Consider the following 25,459-nt stretch of genomic DNA (forward strand, 5'->3'; position numbering starts at 1 on the left):
AGAAATTTGCATAACTATAAAATTGGTAACATTTTACAATAAGGTCTCATTTGTTAACATTAGTTAATGCTTTAACCAACATAAACTAAACAATGAGCAATACATTCTTACAGCATTTATTAACTATAGTTAATAAAAATGTTCATGTTAGTTCACAGTGCATTAATGTTAACAGATACAACTTTCTATCTTAATCTCAACATTTTCAAATACATTAACATTAACTAAGATTAATAAATGCTGTAGAAGTATTGTTTATTGTTAGTTTGTTGACTAATGTATTTGAATAATGTTAACAAAGGAAACTTTATTGTAAAGTGTTACCCAAAAATTTGATGGTTCTAAAATTAATTGTTAGTAAATAAAAAAATTGCAATGGTTCTAAAAATAGGCTTCCTTTGTTGTTGTTGTTGTTTTTATATATATATATAATATAATATAATATAATATAATATAATATAATATAATATAATATAATATAATTTTATTTATAATAATTTTTCCTTTTTAGTTTGAAATATGAATGTTCTTGACAGGTTTGGTGAGATTCACCCACTTACAATTTATTTTATGTGCATTTTCAGTGGAACCTAATATGTGATTAAAACGTAATGCGTAATATGTTTCATATAGACCTTCATTCAAGACACTGTCCTGTGTACAAAAATGACATCTTGAATTGTTTTACTGTATGTTGTTCAACCTCTAAACCAACATGGCTTTTAGTGGAAAAAGTAGAATTTTTTTTTTTTCTCCCTTGGTGTCATGACATTGCCATGAATTTAGACATAGACATATTAGCATGTTGCTGTGTCCCAGGGAGAAGGCAGAGCAGCAGTTATTGCACATGAAGGCACAACACAGCGATGCTCAGCGTAGCCTGCTCTGTCAGCTGAACCTCGAGCGCAGCCGTCTGCAGGAGCAATCTGAGCAGCATCGCAGAGAAGTTGGTGCGTGGGAGACAAGAGCGCAGGAGCTGGAACAGGAGGCACACAGGGAGCGTCTCCTCAGCACCGAGCGCTGGAGTGAAGAGCAAGCTCTGATCTGCAGCAGGGTGGCACAGGAAAGAAAGAAACTGGAGGAGGAACACCAGGAAGAAATCAGGAAGCTAGGAGAACACATCCACTTCATGGAAGCTCAGGTAGAACTCTCATCCAGGGCTGAGGAGGAGTTGCTCATACTACAAAGACAGCTAGAAGATAAGCTGGAAGAGATGTGTGTTCAGCTGGAAGACAACACCAATTCCATGAAAGCTCAAGATGCCCTCGTTCAGCGTTTGACCTCAGAACTTCATGCCAAAGAGAAGGAAATGGAAATTAGAAATGAGAAGGAACAAAAGCTTTGCAATAAGCTCTCTCAGCTAGAGCAAAAGCTTAAAACTGAGCGAGAAAAGAAGGAAGAACTTCTGAAGCAAAAGGAGCAAATACAGAAAGAAATGGACAGAAGTATTCAAGATCTAAAGGAGAAACTTGCAAAACAAAAAGAGTCGGAACAAGAGCTTCTTGACAAAATTTCTGAGTTGACAAAAGAGTTAGAGAACTGGAGGACCAAATCAGAGGCCTGGCAGAAGGAGATTGAGAAAATGCAGGGAAGTAGTAGTCATCTATCTACTGCATTCGGTGAACAGCAAATGCAGTTGAGAGAACAAGAGAAAGAGCTTGAGGAGCTTCAAGAACAGTTGGCCAAAACACATGAGTCATTGAAAACCAGAGATGATGATCTTACAAGACAGGCTTTTGAGCTAAATGCTGTGGAGATGGAGCGGGATCGACTCTTAGAGGAGCTCAGGGGTCAATGCGAGGTTCTCAAACAGCTACAAACACAGGTTAATAGTCTTTCTGAGGAGTGGGATCAAATGCACACAATGGAGCAAAATCTTCAAGGCTTTCTTTGTGTGGAGCAGGGTAAGGTTGAACAGCTCCAAGCCCGCCTGAACTTGGAGCAAGAAGAAATGAGGCGTCTTGAACAAGAGAACTCTAGCTACCGGCAACTTGCAGACCAGCTTTCGTCTCAGATTGTTGAAATGGAGGCCGAATCTACCAAACTCAATGAGAACGCAGATAAACTTGCACTAGAACTGCAAAGCAAAGACAATCAAATGCTGGAACTCAATCGTCAACTTGAAGCCAAAGCCGAAGAGATGGATTTGCTCTGGAATGAGGTTCAGCTGAAGATGAATCTGTTTAAGAACGTCACTCATCTCTCTGGTCAGGTTCAACTTTTGACCAACCAGTTGGAGGACAAAGAGCGAGAGCTGTGCTCTCTGAGAGAGGAGGCCGACAATACCACCAACCAACTACAGCAATCGCTGATGGACTCCCAAGCAGAGCTTCTGCAAATGGAGGAGGCTTTTGAAAGCGAGAAGTGCCATATGAAAGAACAGCTTCTGGAGATGGAGGGACTTGTCATGGCTTTAGAACTGGAGATGGACTCAGCCAATCCCCACAGGTTTGTGGTTCTCCAGCCGGTAGATGACAGTCGAAACAGAACCAAAAGACTAACAATTGCTGCATTGATCCAATCGTCGATTCTCCCGTACGGATGCCAAGAATTGACCGCTCACTACTTTTGTGTCTGTCCAAGAATGTTTGACTGAATGTTTCACAGAATGAGATATGATTAACCGTAGATATTCGCTTTGATTTTTCAGACCTCATGCTGCATCTCACTAACTGAATGATCGTGTCACTGACATGCATGCAAACTCACTCTTAATAAGTTACTGTATGTATTCTGATTTAAAATGTGTTCTTGCATCCTGTTAATTGTATTAATATTAAGTATTTGTGTTTGCTGCCCTAAACTTATGCTTTTTGTTTGAGAATCTTGCTACAAAAACTCCTGAAATTACGTTGCACTTTTAGGAAGCTTAGTACAGAAAACAGTGGCTGGTAAGATTGTAATGGAGAGCTGATCTCTATATTTTGGTTTCCAATTCTAGGGCTCAACTTGATGAGGTCATGTCTGAAAACGGTGCACTGAAAGACAGGCTTGCTGTCTTACAGCAGGATGTCAAATCATTGGAGGAAGAGGTTGACAAAAAGAGGTAATGAATTCATCTACTTGTCAATTAACTACACTTAATTTTGCCATTTTATTTAGCAAAAACTAATTTTACTTATTTTATTTAAGGAGGAAACTTGAAGAGATGGACAGAGAATATATGAAAAATCGAGAAGATGAGGAGAGGCTACGAAAAGAGGCAAGATTGGCATCAATCCCAAGATTGCTTGGGGAAAATATTGATAATGTTGATTTAAGGGTAGCATGGTTCTTGGTCACCCAGCATTTCATGCTGACTTCTGACCCCATTCTTAATACACATTCCTAGTCTTATTGTGAAATATTAATCAGTGCACATGATTGGCCGAGATAAAGCTGTTCTCGGCGGGTACGTGAGCGCTAAATGGCCGCTTGTTGTCAAATTGTCAAATAGGCTCTGTTTATGTAGAAGTTGCATATTTGAGGTCTAAATAACTACATTCTCGCCTAAAAGACTCTTAAAACTACATTCTGTGACACAACAACAGTAGTATTTGTAAAATTATGGTGGGTTTGCTCATCTGCTATGATACTCGCTGTGAGCAATGCTGCAAGCGGAGTGATGCAAATGGTGAAACTTTCAGTGGAGATACTGGTAGAATATTTAATGGCTGGAAAAGACACTCAGCCAATCAGATTTGAGAACCAGAATGAACTATGGGCCCCAAAAGGGCATGTTTGCTAGGCAGTTGTCTCTTTTGTTAAATATGCCTTTTCATTTGTAAATGTCACATTGTGAAAACTGAATGATTGCAAACCATTATATTTTCTGCTCCTAGCAATTTTTTTTTTCTCCAACATAGAATTCCAAATGTCGAGAGGAGGTGCTCGATCTCAGTGCGAGAAACCTTCAGCTTAGCAGTGAGAACGCTGAACTAAGTTCCCAACTGTGTACTGATCAGAGAGCGGTGCAGACGCTGACTGACAGGCTAGCACAGGTGTGTCAGGAGAACGATGAGGCAGCTGCGTCCTACAGACAGCTGCAGGAAACCCTACAGCAGCAGGAGAGCGTCAAACTAAAGCTCCAGGAACAGTGGCAGAAAGAGAAGGAGCTTCTAGAGAGGGAGCTAAAAACTGCCAAGGAGACGGTATGATTTAGTTTTTATGTATTAATAAATGATCTCAAAGTCAGCAGGAATCACTAAAACTGCTGTTATTTTTCAGCTCCAGCATTTAACGGTGGTTGAGTCTGCATTGACTAATCAGACACTGAAAAACCAAGCACTAGAGCAAGACAAGGACCTTTTGTTGAAGGAAATGACAGACAGAGACCAGAAGGTGAGAGGCTGAGGCTTTTTCTCAAAGCACTTTTTTGTTACTGGACATGTTTATGCTAAAATTAGCTTTGTGTTTGTTGTAGCTGGAAAAGCTTCAGGAATCACTTCGTAACTCGGAAACCCAGATAGAGCAGCTCAACTCCCAGATCTTAACTCTGTGGCAAGAAAAGGATGTTCAGATCCAGGAAGCAGCCACACATCAAAAGATGCTGCAACAGTGTCAGGACAAGGTGAACAATGATCTTTATATACATCTTTATACTTATGGGTTCATTCAATAATAATAAACTCATAAATATTGTTGTATAACACAAGGTCCAGGAGCTTGAGAACACCATACATCAGCTGCATAAAGAGAAGGAGCATTTACATCAGACCCACAGGCTTCAGGAGGAGACGGCAGTCAGTGTTCTGCAGAAGGAGTGCAAGAGCTTGCGAGTACAGAACGAGGAGCTTCTAAACAAAGTGAGTCAGGAAGAACAAATTGCTTTTGCAGTGGATTTGCAATCAGCTGTATCCAACATAATGTTTTAGTGCACTATTTGGAACGCATATACTATGGGGGCGATTTCAGACACAGCGTATGTGTCTCAGAAGTGAAAGCTCATTACCGTTTGGCTTCCCTGGACACAAACGCGTTTTAAAATGTAACTGAATTTTCAGCATCATTACTCCAGTCTTCGGTGTCACATGACCCTTCAGAAATCACTCTGATAAGCTGGATTATTTTTTAGGTGGCTCAGCTGCAGACTCAGGAGCTGGAACTTCAGAGACTGACACATGAGTGCCACACTTTGAGAAACAAACAAGCAGAGCTAGAGACTGCTAAACATGAGGCAGATCAACAGGTTTGGAGATAATTTTCTGTCTTCTCACTGATTGAGAATTCCTTATGAATGTTTTTGGTCTCATTTTTGTGCGTTTGATATTGTGGTTTAGGCACTAAGGGCAGAGAGCGCTCTGTCGCTGGTCCGGGCTCAGCATACACGTGAGGTACAGGAACTAAGGGAACAGGCGGGGTCTGGCACCCGGGAGCACTTGGCTCATCTGCAAACTCAGCTGGCCGAGCAGCAGCTCAGGACACGGGATTTAGAGGGTCTGCTTCGCTCTCAAGCCAAGCAAGCCGGCGTTCAGATGGGCCTTCAGCAGGTACATCAACATTTTCAAATTCTTGAGGCAGTCTGACAGGAAGTCAAACATACAAGGGCTTATGAATATGCTTATACAGTAGTGGCCAAAAGTGATGTCTGGAGGGGATATTTGTTTTTTATGACCCTACAAGTTCGATCAAAGGGATAGTCCTACAGGTTTGGAACAACTTGAGGGTGAGTAAATATGATGATTATTTTTTATTTTTGGGTGATCTATCCCTTTAAACTATCAAAATATGAGGAAAATATTATATATCTTTTGAAATTTTTTAAATGTGAAGGAAAAACAAAACTACATTTGGTTAAGGTATTTATCTTATAAAATTATTTGGCAAAAAATGGCAAACTTACAGCTACAAGCTCACAGGAAAAAGCATACATTAACTAAAACATAATCAAGTTATTAATATTCCATTGGTTCTCTTGTTTTTGAATGTTCGTAATTTCTTTGTATGACTGTCTGGCCCCAAAAAAGTCTGCATAATTTGGCATGTTTCGTTGCATTATCACAAAAACAATTGACTTGAAGCACAACTACATAATATGATTACTACATTTTTTAATTTTTTTTAATATTTACGGGTGATGTCAATTTTCCTAAGCCAGGGATCACTTTCGTCCACTACTGTATTTATCATTTATTCGTTTACATTTTCTTCACGTCATATTCCAAGTATTTTTATTTACAAACTATTACATCAAACAGGAGCAATACGAGAAATTGATGGCGAGTATGGAGGAGCGTATGGATGAGGTTGAAGCCAAGCTGAAAAACACTCGTGTCATGCTGCAGGAGAAAGTTAACCAGCTAAAAGAACAGGTAACCAGAAACAAAAGGCTTTAAAGTTAAACCCCTATTGTGCTTTTTTAGATCTTACCTTTCATGAATTGTATAATATAGCTATCGTGATTTGTTAACGGTCTGCAAAGTTTGAAATATCAAAGTGCACAATAAATGGAGTTTGTATCCCAAAAGAACAAACGAGTCGTCAGGAATTCCAGTCTTACTTCCTACATGAACCTATGTGTATAGGTCTGTAACAAATTTGCATAATGCCAGCCTATGGTCTTCAGTGCCCACGAACAATGTTGTTTGACTTTCAAACACTGTAGTTTTATTAGAGGCCTGGAAGAGTTTGGTTTGTGTTGTAGACATGTCAAGACACCATCGTTATAGTCGTATCACTGTGTATCAAGCGCTGAGGAAGCCTCTGGTGCTGAGACACAAGTCATTTATGATGGAGGTAAAAAGAGTCACAGTTTCTTCCCTGATTGCAGCAACTTCCATTTTTATAGATATTTTGCCCCAATTTCTTAGGAAGTAATGAATTTGTCCTCGACCACGAGATGGAAATGGTGCTTGATTCTCAAATGTTTTCCAATTTTGCGAAGTTAAATTTGCAACTTTGGATGGAAACGTAGCTGGAAGTATAGCTTGGTCTTTTGTGCAGATTTTGCAAATGTAGGTCAACTGCATTTCATCCATACATAAGACTGCAGTATACATACTACAAACAGAAATACTCAAGAGTAGAATATTAGTATACTGTACCAAAGCTTGATATTTTGTATAGTGACATTCACCTCTCTAACTTCCCTCCTATAGCTGGCCAAAAATGCCAAGTCAGATCTGCTGCTGAAGGACCTGTATGTGGAAAACTCTCAGCTCATGAAGGCTCTTCAGGTGACGGAGCAGAGGCAGAAGAGTGCAGAGAAGAAGTCTTTCCTGCTGGAGGAGAAAGTGATCGCCCTTAATAAACTGCTACGTAAAATTGCCCCAGCATCGCTTACAGCTTAGACTTGTTTCACTCCATTACGAGCTTTTACCTGTTGTACTGGACTGTCAAGTCCCACCCGCTAGGGCACTTTCGTATTTTGGTGCGAATTGTTTTTGTAAAAGCGGTAAACAATCCTAGTGTTAAAGTGAAAGCACAAATAATGCAAAGTCTTACGGTAACAGCATATCATATTTAATCATGCTGTTTTCAACAATATAAAGAGGATGAAGGGAAAAGAGAATTTAGGGTCATATTTTATAGTCTCTTTAGAGGCAAATGAATACCAATGAATTAGACTTGTAGTAAGAGATTTGATTATTTGTCAAAGCCAGCATTACACATTCCTTTATTTGTTCACTGTGATGTAGGGTACAAGTATTTGATAGTAAAATAAGACGCATTCTTTTTACTGCAGTTTTAATGCCCACTATGGTGCAATAACCAAAAGCACAGTATTCACTCAATGTACAGTTTTGATACAAATACTATCTCGTAATTGCACAATTTTCAATCATGATGCACTAATGTCCACTTGGATATAAATTATTTTAAGTTTTACAGTTGATGTACACCTTGTTTAAAAGAGCTGTCTAACTGTTGGGAGATAAAAGTGACACCACTGTGTTGTAAATGCATCATGTACTTTCCCACTGTAAAGAATGTGAGAAAGTAAAGTTTTTCCTGTGTACATGTGTTGCTTTCTGATAAGATCAATCAAATGTAATTTTATAACATTTCAATTGTTACATGAAGAAAAGATACGGGTATCCATAATTAACTGCTTATTCTTAGGAGATGACATGCTCTAATACACCCTGGCGAATAAGCTGCTCACATTTCCATCTGGGTAAGAAGTGCTGTGAAGAGACAAAAGGTGAAATGCGTTAAGCAATATAAACTAAACAAACAAGCAGTCCTTATAGTCTGATTTAAACATGCTCTTTAGAATATAGTTACCTGGCTATTTTTCTTCAACAGAATCACAGTGCCATCATCTATTTCAAACTCTCCATGGTCTTTAAGACACCGCACCTGAATATGAAGGAAAAGATACATCAGTGTTAATTAAAGTGCATGTGCATTTAGATAAATGGGAGAATTTCACTCACACACAAACTCTTTATTTTGTGACAAAGTAACCTAAAGTTATTTTTTATAAAAGGAAATAAAGCCTATGTTAGGACAATTACACATACTTACTGCTGTAATTGTAATTTATACAAGGTAGAACAACAAATACTACTATAATGTATAAATACTTAAGAATGAGAAATTAATTAGAATTCAGAGGTATATTGTACTTAACTGCCATGAGTATAATGTCAAAATTGGCTTTATTTTCCAGCTTATTTTATTTTGTGGTGAAACATTCAGCCAAATATATTTTATACTAAAACAGACAAGAGCCAGTGCATTAAAAAGCACTAACACATTTCTTTCAGTTTCCATTATTTGTAGGAAGACTACATCTCTGTGACCACTCACCCAAATTATTATTCAACTAAAACCATAAAATATCGTTTAACTGAAATAAAATAATTTATTTCTAATTTTAATGGTACACTATGTAACTTTTTTGGCTTGTAGTTTTGTTTAACCGCTAGAGGGCTAAAAGTGTACTTTTAAAGGGATAGTTCACCCAAAAATGAAAATGTGATGTTTATCTGCTCACCCCCAGAGCATCCAAGATGTAGGTGTCTTTGTTTCTTCAGTAGAACACAAATGATGATTTTTAACTCCAACCGTTGCTGTCTAATAGTCAAATAATGCTAGTGGATGGGAACTTCTACTATAAGAGTAAATAAAACTTGCTTAGACAAGTCCAAATTAAACCCTGCAGGTTGTGACGATACATTGATGTCCTAAGACAAGAAACGATCGGTTTGTGCAAGAAACCGAACAGTATTTATATCATTTTTTACCTCTAATACACCACTATGTCCAACTGCGTTCAGCACTCGATTCGTTTGGTCTGATCGCACTCTGACAACGGCAGTGATGTCTCGCTCTCATTGAAGTATATGCACGAGACATCACTGCCGCTGTCAGAGCGCGATCAGACCTGACGAATTAAGTGATGAATGCAGTTGGACATAGTGGTGTATTAGAGGTAAAAAATTATATAAATACTGTTTGGTTTCTCACACAATCCGATCGTTTCGTTTCTTAAGACATCAATGTGTCGTCACGAGCCGCAGGGTTTCATTTGGATTTGTCTGTCGTGTTTTATTTACTCTTATAGTCCAAGTTCCCGCTGACTTGCATTATACCACTGACAGACGGCAGCGGTTGCAGTTAAAAATCATCATTTGTGTTCTACTGAAGAAACAAAGTCACCTACATCTTGGATGCGCTGGGGGTAAGCAGATAAACATCAAATTTTCATTTTTGGGTGAACTATCCCTTTAATTTGATTGTATTCAAATAACTAAAACTGAAATAAAATAAAAGCTCTACATACATATTTAATATGAATATATACAAAAAAAATAAAAATGAAAATGACGAAACTATAATATTATGTCAGTGATAGTAAAATAACACTGCACTCACCTCAATGTATAAACTCTTAGGGGGCTTCATATCCTGTGTTATGTCCAAACCTTCCTCTCCCCCAATTGATCTCATATAGGTTGCCAAGGACTTTTTATACTGATTGAACCACTCCATCTGATTTATAAGCATTTGAATTAGCATGTAGGTCATGCACCAAGAAGAAATAAGTGGCATTTAATATTTGTTACACAGAAGAAATTTAGGCCTACCTCTTCAGCACACATATGAAACCGAATGGTTGTGGGCAGTACACTGCCGTACTCCCACCTGAGAGCACGGATTCGAAGGAGGCGATCATAACTGTGGGAAGAAAGATGTGTTTGAACACACCTGCCAAGGTCTCAAGAGTGAAAAAGATGACGGATAACAGGAAAACAGTGAATCACTCACAGGTATGCAGCAATACAGCGCTGGTTCCTCAGCAGGCAGCAGTGGCGGAACTTGATGGTTGGTATCAGCTCGCTCTTGCCCTCTGTCTTTGCCTCGTTCCTACAAAAAAAAATTGTATATGGAGTAAATTGGCATTCTAGACTAAATCATACAAGTATTTATTAATATTTTGAATTAGCTTTTCATTTTATATTTTGTTTTGATTAAGTTTTAGCAATTTTATGTGCTTTTTCATTTTATTAGATTTTATTTTTTATATATATTTTTATTTAGCTTTAATTTTTTTCAGTCTTAGTAATTTTTGTATTTATTGTATTTCAGTTAATGGCAACCTTTCTAATTTTCTTAAGCTTTTTAAGTTATCTACTGTTCATTTTATTTCAGTTTTACTTTAACAAAAAACGGTTTTTGACAGTTGTCATTATGAGAAACTATAATATACAAACTCTAAATGATTACAGTCATAATTATGAAATAAAAAAACAATGACATAAAAAGTCAAATTATGAAATCTAAATGATGATAAAGAAAATCTAATTCATGAGAAAAAGTCAACATTATGACATACTGAGCCATTTTGAGATAAAACGTCAGTCATGACATAAGTTAAAAATATGGTGTGTCAGAATTATGACAATGTCAACATTAAAATAATTTTAGAATTACTTAGTAATATTTCAGTCAAAATTATGACACTACTACGTCATAATTATGAGACAAAGTTGAAATTAGGATATAAATCGAAATTATAAGATAAAATGTTTAAAAAATTGTGATATTTTGCCTTTTTTTTAATATTTTGACTCAGTATGACATACGTTTGTCTCGGTCTTTAAAACTATAAAACTATTTTTGGCTGAATGTCATAAAAACGATTTTTAATGCTTTTAATTAACAATAACGCCACCGCAGCCCCTGCCATCTGCGAACTAATCAAACACACAAAGCATTAACTTAGTTGTATTGAAGGTGAGAGCAGAGCACAGACTTACACATCATTCTGATTCTGTTCGTACAGAGCCTTCATTTCCTCCAGGACTTGCCGAATACTGTCTTCCTGTGGAAAATCCAGGATAAACTGGTATGACTTAACTTTGATGAAACTATTGCAACTCAGGTTTTCTATTAAACTCCTCAACGTGAGTTACTGTAGGAAGCGCTTTACTTACATTAAACGCGGGCAGCTGACCATCGCCCATCCGATGAAGCTCTCTAATAAGCTCGACTGCTTTTTCGCAGAACATTATAAACTTGTTTGTTTACAGGAATATTTCAATATATCTGGGATAAAGTCTCGGCTAGGAAATTTCCAATATACACAAAAAGTTTTCGCGGTAATTTTTTTGTTGTTATGATCACGTGGTCCTTAAAGTTACTACGGAGAGCCAAAAGGGACATTTTCAGATAAGAGTAGTGACGGGAAGTCCGACTCATTTCCGAGAATCGGTTCTTTCGAACAGTTCACTTCAAAGAACCGGTGATTCTTTTTAAGAAGAAGATGCCATATGAATATACAATACAGTTAGGCCACTTTCTGATAACTGATTTCTGTGACCTGATAACAGACAATATCATATTATTACTTTATATGCGTAAAAATAAATATTGATTTATGATATATATTTTAAGATACTTAGTGGTGCAGCACATTGTAGGATTACTTTTTTACAGTATTTGATTATAGAGTGCCCTAGGGATGACGCATTTTTGTATGCCAACCCGGAAGTTAGCGGCGCACGGGTTCCCTCGACTGAAAGCCTATTAATTTTTCCCATAGACTTTTGGAAAATCGCAGAAAATAAGCTCTGTGTTTAACAAAGGGTTATGACACTTTCACGTTTTGTCTATCGAGATAATCTTTACAAGTTAACACAATTTATAGATTTTGAAGCCTAAATAAAGTCGTCAGATATAAAAGGCTAACAGCACGGACTACAGCACACCATGGTCGCAGATCAACGTCGTCACAAAGCGTACTCAAACTTTATTTAGAAAACAACTTTATTTATAAACATGCTCACTGATTATGATCTGCGCTGTTATTAATACTTATCCACTTTTTCATGAGAAATGCTGTCCAAATGTCCTGTTTGTCATGATGACGTCTAAAGTCCACGCCAAAGGAAGTAGTCCCTTTTAGCAATTTGTTAGCAACCGCCGATTTTAAGACATAGTAAAAGTTTAAAAAATCACAAGTGGGTTATAACTGGTGTGTTTTATGTCATAGATCAAAACGTGAAAGTATTTAGAGGCTTTGTTAACCACAGACCTTATTTCAGGCGATTTAGCAAAAACCCATAGACTTTACAGCGTTGGAACCGGAAGTCCTAAAATGCTAACTCGCTTCCGGGTTTTGCCTACAAAAACGCGTCATCCCTGGGGCACTCTATTACAGATTCTTTTATCACTTCGTAACATGACTGAATGTGATTAATCAAGTACACGCGCCATCTAGTGGTGAAAAGGTCACACACAAACAAACAGTTTCCCATTCATCCCTCTAAACACCTCAGGTTTGGTGACACCATTCTTTAGCGGTAGATTAACGTATTCGGTCTTACCATGTTTTAGGGAGAACCATAATGTTTTAGTAAAAATTAATTATATTCTGATGTACGTATAAAAAACAACTAATAATATATATTGTGGCGTCATGCAATTTCCAAGAAGGAATAGACAGGAGACGGAGCTCCAGTTCACAAACACCCAAAGGAGTGTCCCTTTTGTGAACTGGACCTCTGTCTCCTTTTCATAATTTTGACTTTTTATCTAATAATTATGACTTCAGCCCAAAGTATACTTCAGTTTTTAGGCATAGTTTTAGTGCGCGTGACGTGAATTTCGTAACCGCGCGTACTTGAGTTGTACGCGCAAGTCGCATATGTACGGAAGAGGATTAGGGCCAAGCAATAATAAAAAAAAAATAATAAAACTATCTTGAGATTAAGTTGTTAAATTTTGAGAAAAAAATCATTAAATTTCGAGAAAAAAAGTCGAGATAAAATGTTGAGAATAAAGTCATTAAATTACGAGAAAAAAGTTGTTAAATTACGAGAACAAATTTGTTAAATTATGAGAAAAATGTTGTTAAATTTCGAGAAAAAAGTCGAGATAAAATATTGATAATAAACTTGTTAAATTATGAGAAAAAACTCGTTAAATTTCAAGAAAAAAGTCAAGATAAAATGTTGAGAATAAACCTGTAAATTACGAGAAAAAAACTTGTTAAATTTTGAGAAAAAAGTCGAGATAAAATGTTGAGAATAAAGTCATTAAATTACGAGAAAAAAAGTCTTTTAATTACGAAAACAAATTCGTTAAATTACGAATATGCTCTCATAATTTAACAACTTTTTTCTCGTAATTTAATGACTTTATTCTCATAATTTAATGAGTTTATTCTCAACATTTTATCTCGACTTTTTTCTCGAAATTTAAGGACATTTTTCTCGTAATTAAATGATTTTATTATCAACATTTTATTTCAACTTTTTTCTTGAAATTTAACAATTTTTTTCTTGAAATTTAAAAACTTTAATCTCGAGATGGTTTTATTTTTTTATTATTGCTTGGCCCTAATCCTCTTCCGTACATATGCGCATTTATTTATTTATTTTTATTTTTTTATTTACTTTTTTTTATTTACTTTTTTTTTTTTTTTTGCAGTAATTAGTTTATCCATAAGGTGGCAACCGTGACCTGGGCGTAAGGTAGTCAAAGAAAATCTGCATAAACGGAACAGACCCGGAGGCATGCAAGCTACAGCGACAATAGAGGCCTACATAGATAAGAAATTGCGTGAAGAGGTTGGAAAGTACCTTAATTTGTACAACTCTAGCATGAAAGAATACAAATATGTTTACATGGGTTGTAACTCGTGGCGAGAGATTGCTCAAAACTGCGCATGCGTCGAACGCCTGCGTATGCATAGGCTACAAGTCAAATGAAGTATACTCTGCATGGCAGTGCTTCGACTGGGCACATACACAAAACGAAGTATACCCAGGGCTTTAGTATGACATTTGACTGTTAATTGGGTTTTTATGTCATAATTATGATTTACCAAAGTATGATTCTTTTTTCCTATGTGGCAGAAATGGGCTTCTATACTCAGGCACACTTTCTGTTTTAGTGGAAGTGGTAATTTGCCATGCTTTACAGTGTCAAAGGCCCTTTTAAGGCAAGTCATTTCACTCAGCGGCCATCTTTGAAACGCTTATCGGGCAGCTATTTCAGTCATGCAAGTACAGCTCCTATCTCTTTAAATGGGGAAATATCAAATTCTCCAAAGCTGTTCACCAAGCTTATGATTAAATCTCATATTTAAAATCACCAATGAAATCTGAATCTCAGTGAAATTTCTAAAGCTAGCTGCAGTGACGCAACCAAAGCGATTGGCTTTTTTATTTAGAAGGCGGAACTTATTCCACCATTCTACGCGTTGCACTTTCTCCTCTTCATGGTAATATGAGTACAGCGTCTTTGTATATCTAAAGTCTTTGACAGTGTGGGAACAGCAGAGTTTATAGGTGTGAGCTAGATTAAGCAATAACACCCAAAGGCGTTTATGAGGAGTGCAAAATGGGAGATATCATTCCCTGTGGACGTGGAGTCAGTGAAGTCATGCTCTGTATCTACTCCACAGTTTGATTGGGACGCCTCCCAAACTGGGGATAACAGTATAATTAACAGGGACAGCTGCAGATACGGTCCCTCTGTCAGCAGCCACAGCAGAGACCGTCCACTGGGCCTGGGCCCAAATCAACTTCTAAAACCATAGAAACCGTTCACAGCCGTATCAGTGTCTTGCGCTACAACAGGTGGTCCCTGAAGTTCCCAATTCAACCTCCCCCTTGTCTCAAGTTTGCTGCCTACCGCTTACATTAGACCTACGGACACTCGTATTTGTTGTCGAACAACTCACAAACATCCTCTGCTTGGTTTATATTTTTCAGACCAAGATAAAATCCCACTTACGGATCCAAACATGTCTCTGTCAGAGCAGCGGTATCACATAAAACCTTTGGGGATTTGGAAGCTGTCGCTGTAGTGCTTATAGGCTCGCAGATGGTTGTCTCGGGTACCTGGAAAAGGAGTGGAGTGACAATAACAGGGAGAGGGAGATAAACAGAATGAAGGGATGAATGAAAAAGAGGAAGAAGGATCAAAGAATGGGTCAGTGGGATTTGTCTTGTTTTCTCACACCATGAGTTAACCAGTATGCGTCTAAAGAGTTTCAGCTATGTAGCTTTGGCTCCTTCAGTCTTTCTCATCGACTGGATCAAACAGAACAGATTCAGCTGTGGCCTCCGATCCCATCCCGCTGGAATTGCACAAATGTTGCCACTTGAGCCGCGATGTCACTCCCACCCCCATCCGCTAACCCGCTCCAGCTGATTTCAAAAGAAACCTGCTGTCTGTTTGACATGGTCAGTGGTACTGCTCCAGAGAACTCTCTGGTGCCCTGGTATCTTGCTAAAAATGATTCAGCCAGTTGCATACACATATGCATGACAGTGCTTGATCATTAGTATTTATAGTGTAATACATAATGTTAGGGTTAGAGTTCAATATTTAAAAGTACAGGGAACTTTTCCTACGGAGCCAATAAAGCTTCTGGCATTTAGTAAAATGCCACTTTGTTTGTAAGAATTTTATAGATCTGTTTTACATTTCATGTATCATAAATTAGGCAGTAATACTGCAGAATTTCTCCAAAGTATTTTCAACCTCAAATGATATTTGTGAGAAAATGTTTTGGAATGTCCAAGTGTGTTTGTTTTCCTATGTAAAAGTCTACTATGGGGCAATACCCAGTCTGTATAAAAATTGCAAAATTAAATTTATATGGCCCAAGAAAGTCTAGTATATTTTAGTCTAGTATATACAGGAAAGTCTAGTATATTTTGTAGCCTACAATCATTAAATCCTAAGTACAAAGTTTAGTGTTTTGTACAGATAAAAGCTGCCAAGAAAAACATTAACAGCTTTTATCTGTCAATATTGCATCAATCTGTAAAACATTAATGTAGCAGAACAGTATTTTTTGAGAAACTGCCATATGCAGTGTTTTCCCTTTCATTGGCTAAATTGTCCATCACGTGTGAATTACTGAAGATGACGGTACAAAAGCATCAGATTTGTAACATTCTGATAAATACTTCCACATACAGCACAAACATCTCTAACACTTTTTAGCTAAAACATTAAGAATGAGGTTAACAATAGCTGTTCTTCTGCTTCTGTACAAATGTCTTATATCTGCTCCTATTGCCGCAGATTTGACCAACATATCAGAACCGGTCGCCTCTGAATTGTCTACTAAAGATGAAAACAAACAGCTGAATTGTCCTTTGAAATTATGCACAGACCTACTGGAGGAACGTGGAGCCACAGAGAATCAACTAAAAGCTCTGGAAATCAGACTTGCTAACAGTGAAGCTCAGATTGAGGAAATGAAAAAGGAAACCCAAGGTGAGACAATTGGTTTTGGAGATGTGCTTTAATGTCATAAATACTTAAAAACAATTGGTGTAGGATTTACTTTGTAATTATCTGTGAAATTTCCTAGCAATTTCTGATTTCCATTTCTGAACAAATGGCATGTATCACATTGAATTGTAAATGTGAAATTTTGAAGTAGACTGAAATAGTATTTTCATGTAAAACATACTTCAATAATTTTTGTTTTATATAAAATAAAATTTAAAAAATGTGTTTCAAAAAGTGTTATATATCATTTGTTTGCATTGCTACTGAGCCAATTTTCAACATTTTAAGAAGGTATATGTTCTCTTCAGATAGACCAAAGGTGGCATTTTCAGCTTCATTAGGATCAAATGGTTTCTTTGGACCATTTGACGCAGATTTAACACTGGTTTACAAGAATGTCCTCATTAATCTTGGTGGTGCCTACAACCGGAATACAGGTATTGTTAATCCGTGCTGCTGAAAACAATATCAATACACTTGTATAATTCATGTCTACAGCTGTTAAATCTGTTGCACTCTTTAACAGGGATTTTCACAGCAATGGTACGTGGAATTTACTATTTCAGTTTCTTCTACCATTGTGTTAATCATGGAACATCGTTAGACTTGTTTAAAAATGGAAAGATAGAAGCAGCAACAGGACATCAACAGGGTAGCGGTTCTCCAGAGAACGGAGGCAATAGCTTAATGCTGGTGTTGGAGAAAGGGGATCAAGTCTATATGGTACTCCGAAGAAACAATTGGATCTGGGATTCAGATTTAAACAATGTTGCATTTTTTAGTGGTTTTCTTATCGATGCCATGTAAATTAAATAACCCCTGGGAACAAACATAACAGTTATGTAACATGTTATGGGTTTACAGGTTAAGGTGAACATTCAGGATACTTAATCCAGTCTTTGTTTGATGTGAATAAAACATCGCAACATAAAAACAACCAGCCTCTAATTACTTTAACTTTTTCCCTGCTATTGATAAGATTTTGCATCATTTATATCACAACACTTCCCCACCATTGAAGGAATTTTTTTGATTGTGTGATTGTTATTTATGTGGGTGTTTTGTTGTGCAGCTTTACCTGTATTGCCCAAGACAATTTTCCCTTAACAGGGACAAATAAAATATAAAGTAAAGTAAAGCAATCTATGTTTTCACTGGTAAACTGTAGGGGGCACTATTACACATCTTCTGAATCAGTACATAATCTCCAGATCAAAACACAGGTGAAGAAGCAGGGGGCTTTTTAAGTAAGTATATAACCTCAATTTCAGTTCAAAAAATGGAGGTAACTTTCAGGTTATATAAGTATCCATAGCAGCTCTCTGAACATAACCTGCTCTGGAGCAGCTTCTGTTCCAGAGTTAGTTTGCTTAAGAGGTGTTCAGTGCATGCGTGCCATGAGGCTCCAGTGGGCGTGACAGGGTCATGGGCGGCCAAGGCTCATTGATGCACGTGGGGAGCGAAGGCTGGCCCGTGTGGTCCGATCCAACAGACGAGCTACTGTAGTTCAGATTGCTCAAGAAGTTAATGCTGATTCTGATAGAATGTGTCAGAATACACAGTGCATCGCAGTTTGTTGAGTATGGGGCTGCATAGCCGCAGACCAGTCAGGGTGCGCATGCTGACCCATGTATACACCGCCGAAAGCGGCAACAGTGGGCATGTGAGCATCAGAGAGCAATGGAAGAAGGTGGCCTGGTCTGATGAATCACATTTTCTTTTACATCACGTGGATGGCCGGGTGCGTGTGCGTCGCTTACCTGGGGAACACATAGCACCAGGATGCACTATGGGAAGAAGGCAAGCTGGCGGAGGCAGTGTGATGCTATGGGCAATGTTCTGCTGGTAAACCTTGGCCATCCATGTGGACGTTACTTTGACACGTACTACCTTCCTAAGCATTGTTGCAGACCACGTACATCCTTTCATGGAAATGGTATTCCCTGGTGGCTGTGGCCTCTTTCAGCAGGATAATGCGCCCTGCCACAAAGCAAAAATGGTTCAGGAATGGTTTGAGGAGCACAACAACGAGTCTGAGGTGTTGACTTGGCCTCCAAATTCCCCAGATCTCAATCCAATCGAGCATCTGTGGGATGTGCTGAACAAACAAGTCTGATCCATGGAGGCTCCACCTCACAACTTACAGGACTTAAAGGATCTGCTGCTAACATCTTGGTGCCAGATACCACAGCACACCTTCAGGGGTCTAGTGGAGTCCATGCTTTGATGGGTCAGGGCTGTTTTGGCAGCAAAAGTGGAACCAACACAATATTAGGAAGGTGGTCATAATGTTTTGTCTGATCGGTGTATAAAGCACTATTAAAACAAGGTAATGTTTGTTTTATTCTATATATATATATATATATATATATATATATATATATATATATATATAATCACACATGGTTTATCTGCATTCAGATTTTTTTTTTTAACAACAATACATTTTCCGTGCTATAATGTATTTCTATAACATATGTGATATATACCTTTCAAGCAATGTGAAAGCAAAATGACTAAGCATAAAAAAATAAACTTTTGTAGCCATGTTATATTGCTTTTTGTATATCAAGTCTGACCAGTTGTGTGAGCTGTGGGAGTGTTAGTAGAGCTAGACAGTGAGGAGAACCTAATCAACTGGGAATCGGAGGCCTCTGCCCACCCTCAAACGTCTCTGCATCCGGTTCCTTCCTGCTCTGTGTCTTTGTCGCTGATCTCATCCAGTTCAAATTCTTCACCACCACCAGTCACAGCCATCACTGAGCCACCTGCCCTGTCAAAGCCTGCTTCCTCACCTAGTCCTCTCCTCCGCACTTTTAACAGAGACCTGTGGTCTCCGCCTCAACCTCCGAGCCCTTCGCTCCACCTTGTTCCATCGACCAGTTGGCTTTGCCTTGGCTCCTCGCCCCCTCAGCTCCACTTGGGACTGTTGTCCTTACCACTCCACCGGGTTCCCTCGTCCCGCCAGCTCCACCTCGGTCAGCCGTCGCTCTGCCATCGCCACGTTCTTCGGCTGCACCTCGTCCCTCCACCTTTATGCTCTGGGCTCCTCCTTCCCATCCGGCTCCATCTCTGTCCTCTCTCGCACCGTTGTTGCCACAGTCTTCTGTTACGGCGCGAGGTCACGCCTTTCGTGAGGAGGCGTTATGTCACAAACTTTTAGTTATCTTGTTTTCTGTTTCATTATCATAGACTTTTAGGTTCTTTTTTTTAATTTCCTAGTTTCATTTGTCTAGTTTACCACCACTTATGAGTTGTCCTGGTTACTGATATGATTAGATGAACATTCTGTTCAGCTGTTTGTCAGATAACAGGAGGCTTGTTCGACTTGATGCAGCGCTGCACAGACCGATTTTGTCTGACAGTTTTGTCTGACATGAGACAGCGCCGGCATCAAAGTACTGCAAGAGCATTTCGAGAGCCGGCAGGTTAATTCTGTGCAGCATCTCAAGAGCATCCGGGTGGAGGGAAGAGGTGCAGGCAAAGACCTGGGAGTGGCGATGGCAGAGCGACAGCTGGCCGAGGTGGAGCTGGCAGGACGAGGGAACCCAGTGGAGTGGTAAGGACGATGGTCCCAGGTGAAGCTGAGGGGGCGAGGAGCCAAGGCGAAGCCAACTGGTTGATGAACCAAGGTGAAGCAAAGGGCTCGGAGGATCGAGGCGAGACCACAGGTTGACTCTCCAGGATGGAGCTGGGAATCGAAAGAACCATGGCGGATCAGGACTGCTTGGCCGGGTTGATGGTGGAGCTGAGAGGCTAAAGGGAGCCAGCGGAGGTAATGCAGAGGGAATGGCTGGCCCTGTTAGAGTGTGCAGGAGAGGACTAGGTGAGGAAGCAGGCTTGGTGAAGGAATATGCGCATGATTTATAAATTGAGGGAAAGAAATAGTAAATCGTGCACACGTTTTGGTAAATCAAGGGAACGAAATAGTAAAACGTGCACACGTTTTAGTAACCCGAGGGAACAAAATAGTAAATCGTGCACACGTTTTAGTAACCTGAGGGAACAAAATAGTAAATTGTGCACACGTTTTAGTAAATCGAGGGAATGAATTAACAAAACGTGGGCACGATTTAGCCTACTATTTTTTTTCCTTCATGTCATGTCTGGGGCTCCGTAGTATTTGAATAGTATATGCTTATGTTGAACTTTATTCTTGTAAAAACACACACTGTAAACAGTACATAAAGTATTGAATGAATATATATATATAGAATGGAATAGATTAAATATGGCTTTATTTAATCCAGTGTAAACTGCATGTGAAGCCATTGAAAGGTAGTTGCGACCTTGATGTTTTGTTTACTGTCTGTGTGAATTTCCACTCTGATGACAGATGTTTCGATTTGAATGGTTTCTGTTGTGGAAAGCCATTAATTCTAAATAAATACTTCACAAGACTATATTATGTGCATCTAAAGACTGCCAAAACATTCGGAGGTATGATTTAATCATTCAACATGCAGCCATACATTCATGGGGGTAATTACAAGGATGTCTTGTTTCAGCTTGTCTGAATTATTGAGATCATGTGAGTTTCATCCACTCTAAAGTTATAGGCTCTCTGAGTGTAGTGTCCGCCCACCAGTTTTCCAGTCCACGCACATGAGCTGGATGTCAGACGAGTGCATTTAAATTAAAGGATATAAAAACACCCTGTCCACCCTGTCCAACACAACCCATTGATAAGTCCTTACTCCTTACGCAAGTCAACAGGCCAGTTCTCATCTCCTTTGTCAATATATCCATGGATTAGAAATCGGGTCCATCTTGTTGGCCTGTAAATTAAAGCATGGATAAGTTGTTTGTCTAATCAAATTTCCTAAAAATTAGAAATCATAACATGTTTGTTGGAGAGAAATAATGATTCCAACATTGGTTTTATACTTCAACAAACCAGCAGTCACATCTGAAACAAAAGATCAATTCGGGTTTTTCAAGCAAAATCAACAACAACTCAAATACTCTCTTTCCTTGTAAAAAAGAAGTACACTTAAGCACACTTTTAAAACTTATTACATAGTAGGCTATACTCAAATGCGATCTGCATGTTATTTACAATTAAATGAGAATGTATTATACTATATATAAACTACTGAATTTTAGAGTGCTATTTGACCCACTTAGGTAGGTCTTACATGTATCTTTATATCATTTATATGTAATTACTTCTGTTGTCTTTGAAAAATGGTTAAATTGTACTGTAGAATGCACCGACAAGCATTTATAAGTAACTTTAATGTCATTTCTAGTGAAACCTTATCAAATAACACACTATAGTTAAAATTACATAAAAGAGTTATTTAAAATTGTAATAATATTTCACAATATTACAGTTTTACTGTATTTGATCAAATAAATAGAGCCTTGGTGAGCAGAAGAGGCTTCTTTCAAAAACATTAAAAATTATTACCAAAACCAAACTTTTAAACAGTAGATGAGTACTTGAAAATGTACTGCAGTAAGAATGACCTTGCTGCATGCATTTTTTGTTGATGAGTATTATTTCCACAATATCAATCAATGACAAACTGCATGATAATTATAATTACATGGTTTGAAGTATTACGAACTTGCAGCTGCTCGCTATCTAAAAAGTTAGTATATGAAATACTGGTTCGCAACATTCTTTATTCTATATGGGAGACTGGAGGAATGTCTAGTAGATCTCCAAATGTTGAGTAGTACACAGGGTGTCATTAAATCTCATTACCAGTAGATGGCAGCAGAGTGCACTAGGCACACTCTCTCTTTCTATATCTCTCTGGACTTCCTGCGTGTTTTTAAAAAACACACAACAGAATTAAAACAGATGCTTATGACTCATAAACAAATTATGGTTTATCGCTCATAGTTTATAGAAAGTTGTAATTCTTGCAAATGGGACTCATTCATATTAAACGTCAGTATAGGCTTATATCATGTAGGCCAATTGGATGAAGATGGATGGCTTAATTAATCATTGTCTTTGTTATTGTAAGAATGTCATAATGAAGGTGTAAACGCATCTATAACTAATTATTAGCAATATTAAACAAAAGTAAAACAATTGAGGCGTAGACTGTAATTTCTACTAAATGAGATGCCTAAATGGCTATTTAGTAATTGGTTCTCAAGCCCAAGATAATCCTATTTGAAAATGCCCTCAAGGTATTTTTGTCTTTGTGAGATGCCTGTGTAAGTACTGATTTATGAAAGGTGTCTGGTTCATTGTAAGCCAAAAGGGTGAGGCCAACAACTCCGAAGAGACTGCAGTGGTTTACCGGATTTTTAGCAAAAATAGGTCTTGATGTTAATATGCCAGTATTTAGGCCATAAATCAATCATATATATATATATATATATATATATATATATATATATATATATATATATATATTTTATAATAAGTAGTCTTTACAAGGGCCTGTATTGTGAAAAAGACGTACACGTTAGCATGCTTTTAAAAAGACTACTTACGGAAATAATGTAGGCTACTTTGTTTTCAGACACTAAATTGCATTTTAACTGTAAATAAATTAAAATATATTATATCTGAAATTTATATTAAATGAAATAAGCTGAACTTTAGAATGCTTTTTTGACCCACTTAAGTAGCACTTAACTATTGTCTTTAAAATATAGTTAAACTGTATTGTTGAATGTACTGACCTATTACTATGACCCAAAGCAATTATTGCAAACTAAAATATACTTTACTGTCATTTCTATTGACACTTATGTATATATTTGTATTCATAAATTTGAAGCAATGAAGTATATTAACTTAAATATATATTAACTTTATCCCCCGGTTTCACAGACAAGGCTTAAGTCTAGTCCCAGACTAAAATGCATGTTTGAGCTGTTTTAACTGAAATAACTTGCATTGACAGATATGTTTGGTCTCAAGATTCACACCAGTAATGTTTTGTTTTTTTTCTAAGGCATGTTTATAACAGCTACTTAAATGTCCTAATTGAACTAACCTAATCCTAGCTTATTCTAAGCCCTGTCTGTGAAATCGGGACTAAATGTAATATTGAATAACACACTTAAAATTAGAATAGAGTACTTTACATGTGCTTTAGTATGTTAAGTCAAGACACAAAAATAAGTGTAAAAATGTAATTTATTTAGACATTTTTACAAAGTGCATTTTTGAAAGTGTACTCTCTTAAGCGCGTTTTATTTTATTAATATTATATTATCTGCAAGTACTGCATTTTTTGAAAATATAGGCCTACTTTAAAGATTTGAAGTACATTACAAGCACACATTCAGAACAATTAAGCACACTTCTTTTTCACAGGGGGGCTCTTATGCTAAAGGGAAGAGTGCAAGATAACTAGCAGCTTCTTCAGGATTTACCTCTGGAATTTTAATCCTGCTAATGTATTACAGTCGGGGGTTTGGACTATAGCACAGACACGGTCTTGAGGGCAGAAAGGTTTTCTTATCTAGAGGAGGAGTGATTCGATCAGTAATTCAACTAATGTTGCTTGTGTAATCCACACAAGATGAAACGCTGAACCAAGACACCTTTTAGTTCTTTTGTTGCGTGCTTAAGGTTTTGCCAAATTATTAGGTGTTTTTCGTTGTTGTCATGGAAACGTCAGTAATGATCCCTATTCAGATGGGACAGGAGGGAGAGTGAAACTGCTCATAATTGTGAGGGAAAATCTCTTAGCTCGTATCCTCCCAGGGTGTGAGACGTTGTGTGGTCTGTGAATTTACACCTGCCTCAGGCATCGGTGCGTGGGGTTGCTCGAACTATTTTTTTTGTATCCATTTTCTAAGCTGTGTCTGATAGGCCACAAAAAGCAATTGCGACTAATCATGTAATGGCGGATTAGCATCTGCTAACACTGTTGTTTCTTGGGATAAAATATTTTGGCTTGAGACTAAAAGACTTTTGATTGTAAGCAAGATCAGGCTCCATGTGTCTTTTATACAGTGTGATATACGGTTTGAGCATCAGTATCCGTTAATGATACATTATACAGTGGCAAGAGAGAATTGTCATCATTGCTTTGTACCAGTGTTAGTTTTTACTTAGTCTTATGTAAATGTATTTCTTTGAGTTCGGTGAACTTAAACCATTTAAGGCAATCGGTTTCCTCAATCCATTTCAGTAGCTATATAGTTGTTAAGACTTAGATTTGTTAACTGAATTCAAACTGAATGAGTGGAATAAACTTAAAATCTTTATTTTACTTTAATTGACTGAACCAACACTAAAATATAAGTTAATTTAACTTAATGTATATGAGTTTACAGTACTCATACTTATTGGTTTTAAAAATTAAATGGCTTAAGACTATCGGTTTCCTCAAATCCTTTGAGTTACCGTAACTTATCAGGTTTTACAGTGTGGAACACAATTTTTGGTTAAACTAGCCTTGTGAAAACCTTGTATAATGCTACCGGACACTTAATTGCATGTTAATTGTAATTAAATGAAAATGTAGATTAAATTTATATTAAATGTAATTAATCTTTAGAACTTTCGAGTGATTTTTGGCCCATTTAAGTAAGTTCATATTTATATGTAATTTAAAAATTCTGTATTTATGGTATTTATGGTAAATTACAATATACTTTAAGCTCATTTTCTGTATTTAAACACATTTCAATTTAGTGCTTTTAAAATATAGTAACTTTAAAAGTATAACACAGTATAAATTATGTTACTTTACAGGTGCTTTAGTATGTTAGTCAACACATCAAAATAAGAATACTTCTTTAAAGCACAACAAAAGATTATTAAATGTATTTTAAAAAGTGTACTCTT

The 25,459-nt window shown here is 37.4% G+C and overlaps 3 protein-coding genes across 6 annotated transcripts in view; 2 read left to right on the top strand and 1 right to left on the bottom strand.

Moving 5' to 3' along the window:
- The window catches only part of ninl (ninein-like), a 30,223-nt gene extending 22,930 nt beyond the window's left edge, over window positions 1-7,293 (top strand). For 2 of the 4 annotated variants that reach the window (XM_067385934.1, XM_067385935.1), the window contains 11 exons: window positions 787-2,448; window positions 2,942-3,046; window positions 3,133-3,202; window positions 3,846-4,130; window positions 4,207-4,320; window positions 4,403-4,549; window positions 4,635-4,784; window positions 5,054-5,167; window positions 5,259-5,468; window positions 6,177-6,290; window positions 7,077-7,293. In XM_067385934.1, coding sequence (XP_067242035.1) covers window positions 787-2,448; window positions 2,942-3,046; window positions 3,133-3,202; window positions 3,846-4,130; window positions 4,207-4,320; window positions 4,403-4,549; window positions 4,635-4,784; window positions 5,054-5,167; window positions 5,259-5,468; window positions 6,177-6,290; window positions 7,077-7,268 — 3,163 coding nt within the window. In that variant the 3' untranslated portion in view covers window positions 7,269-7,293. The remainder of the gene's footprint in view (window positions 1-786; window positions 2,449-2,941; window positions 3,047-3,132; window positions 3,203-3,845; window positions 4,131-4,206; window positions 4,321-4,402; window positions 4,550-4,634; window positions 4,785-5,053; window positions 5,168-5,258; window positions 5,469-6,176; window positions 6,291-7,076) is intronic. The other 2 variants (XM_067385936.1, XM_067385937.1) reach the window with 2 other exon arrangements.
- Window positions 7,294-7,970: 677 nt separating this feature from the next.
- On the bottom strand, window positions 7,971-11,548 carry gins1 (GINS complex subunit 1 (Psf1 homolog)). The gene is made up of 7 exons (XM_067385938.1): window positions 11,364-11,548; window positions 11,187-11,251; window positions 10,195-10,293; window positions 10,014-10,104; window positions 9,802-9,918; window positions 8,206-8,280; window positions 7,971-8,105 (listed from the first exon to the last, which is right to left on the bottom strand). The coding sequence occupies exons 1-7, from the start codon at window positions 11,436-11,438 to the stop codon at window positions 8,037-8,039; spliced, it is 591 nt and encodes a 196-aa protein (XP_067242039.1). The 5' UTR covers window positions 11,439-11,548; the 3' UTR covers window positions 7,971-8,036.
- Window positions 11,549-16,360: 4,812 nt separating this feature from the next.
- Window positions 16,361-17,792, top strand: LOC137019988 (complement C1q-like protein 2). Its single transcript, XM_067385154.1, has 3 exons — window positions 16,361-16,668; window positions 16,995-17,123; window positions 17,213-17,792. The coding sequence occupies exons 1-3, from the start codon at window positions 16,407-16,409 to the stop codon at window positions 17,491-17,493; spliced, it is 672 nt and encodes a 223-aa protein (XP_067241255.1). The 5' UTR covers window positions 16,361-16,406; the 3' UTR covers window positions 17,494-17,792.
- Window positions 17,793-25,459: the final 7,667 nt, after the last annotated feature.

The sequence above is a fragment of the Chanodichthys erythropterus genome, chromosome 5 (genome assembly GCF_024489055.1).
Source record: "Chanodichthys erythropterus isolate Z2021 chromosome 5, ASM2448905v1, whole genome shotgun sequence".
Taxonomy (NCBI): Eukaryota; Metazoa; Chordata; class Actinopteri; order Cypriniformes; family Xenocyprididae; genus Chanodichthys; species Chanodichthys erythropterus.

What these genes read in the sequence shown, in the direction of transcription:
- gins1 (XM_067385938.1), bottom strand. Translation starts at nt 11,438, where the DNA reads ATGTTCTGCGAAAAAGCAGTCGAGCTTATTAGAGAGCTTCATCGGATG. An exon ending in CTAAGAGTTTATACATTGAG is followed by an intron (nt 8,281 to 9,801) that starts GTGAGTGCAGTG and finishes CTTCATATTCAG; the next exon opens with GTGCGGTGTCTTAAAGACCA. An exon ending in TGTTGAAGAAAAATAGCCAG is followed by an intron (nt 8,106 to 8,205) that starts GTAACTATATTC and finishes GTCTCTTCACAG; the next exon opens with CACTTCTTACCCAGATGGAA.
- LOC137019988 (XM_067385154.1), top strand. Translation starts at nt 16,407, where the DNA reads ATGAGGTTAACAATAGCTGTTCTTCTGCTTCTGTACAAATGTCTTATA. An exon ending in AATGAAAAAGGAAACCCAAG is followed by an intron (nt 16,669 to 16,994) that starts GTGAGACAATTG and finishes TGTTCTCTTCAG; the next exon opens with ATAGACCAAAGGTGGCATTT. An exon ending in TGCCTACAACCGGAATACAG is followed by an intron (nt 17,124 to 17,212) that starts GTATTGTTAATC and finishes ACTCTTTAACAG; the next exon opens with GGATTTTCACAGCAATGGTA.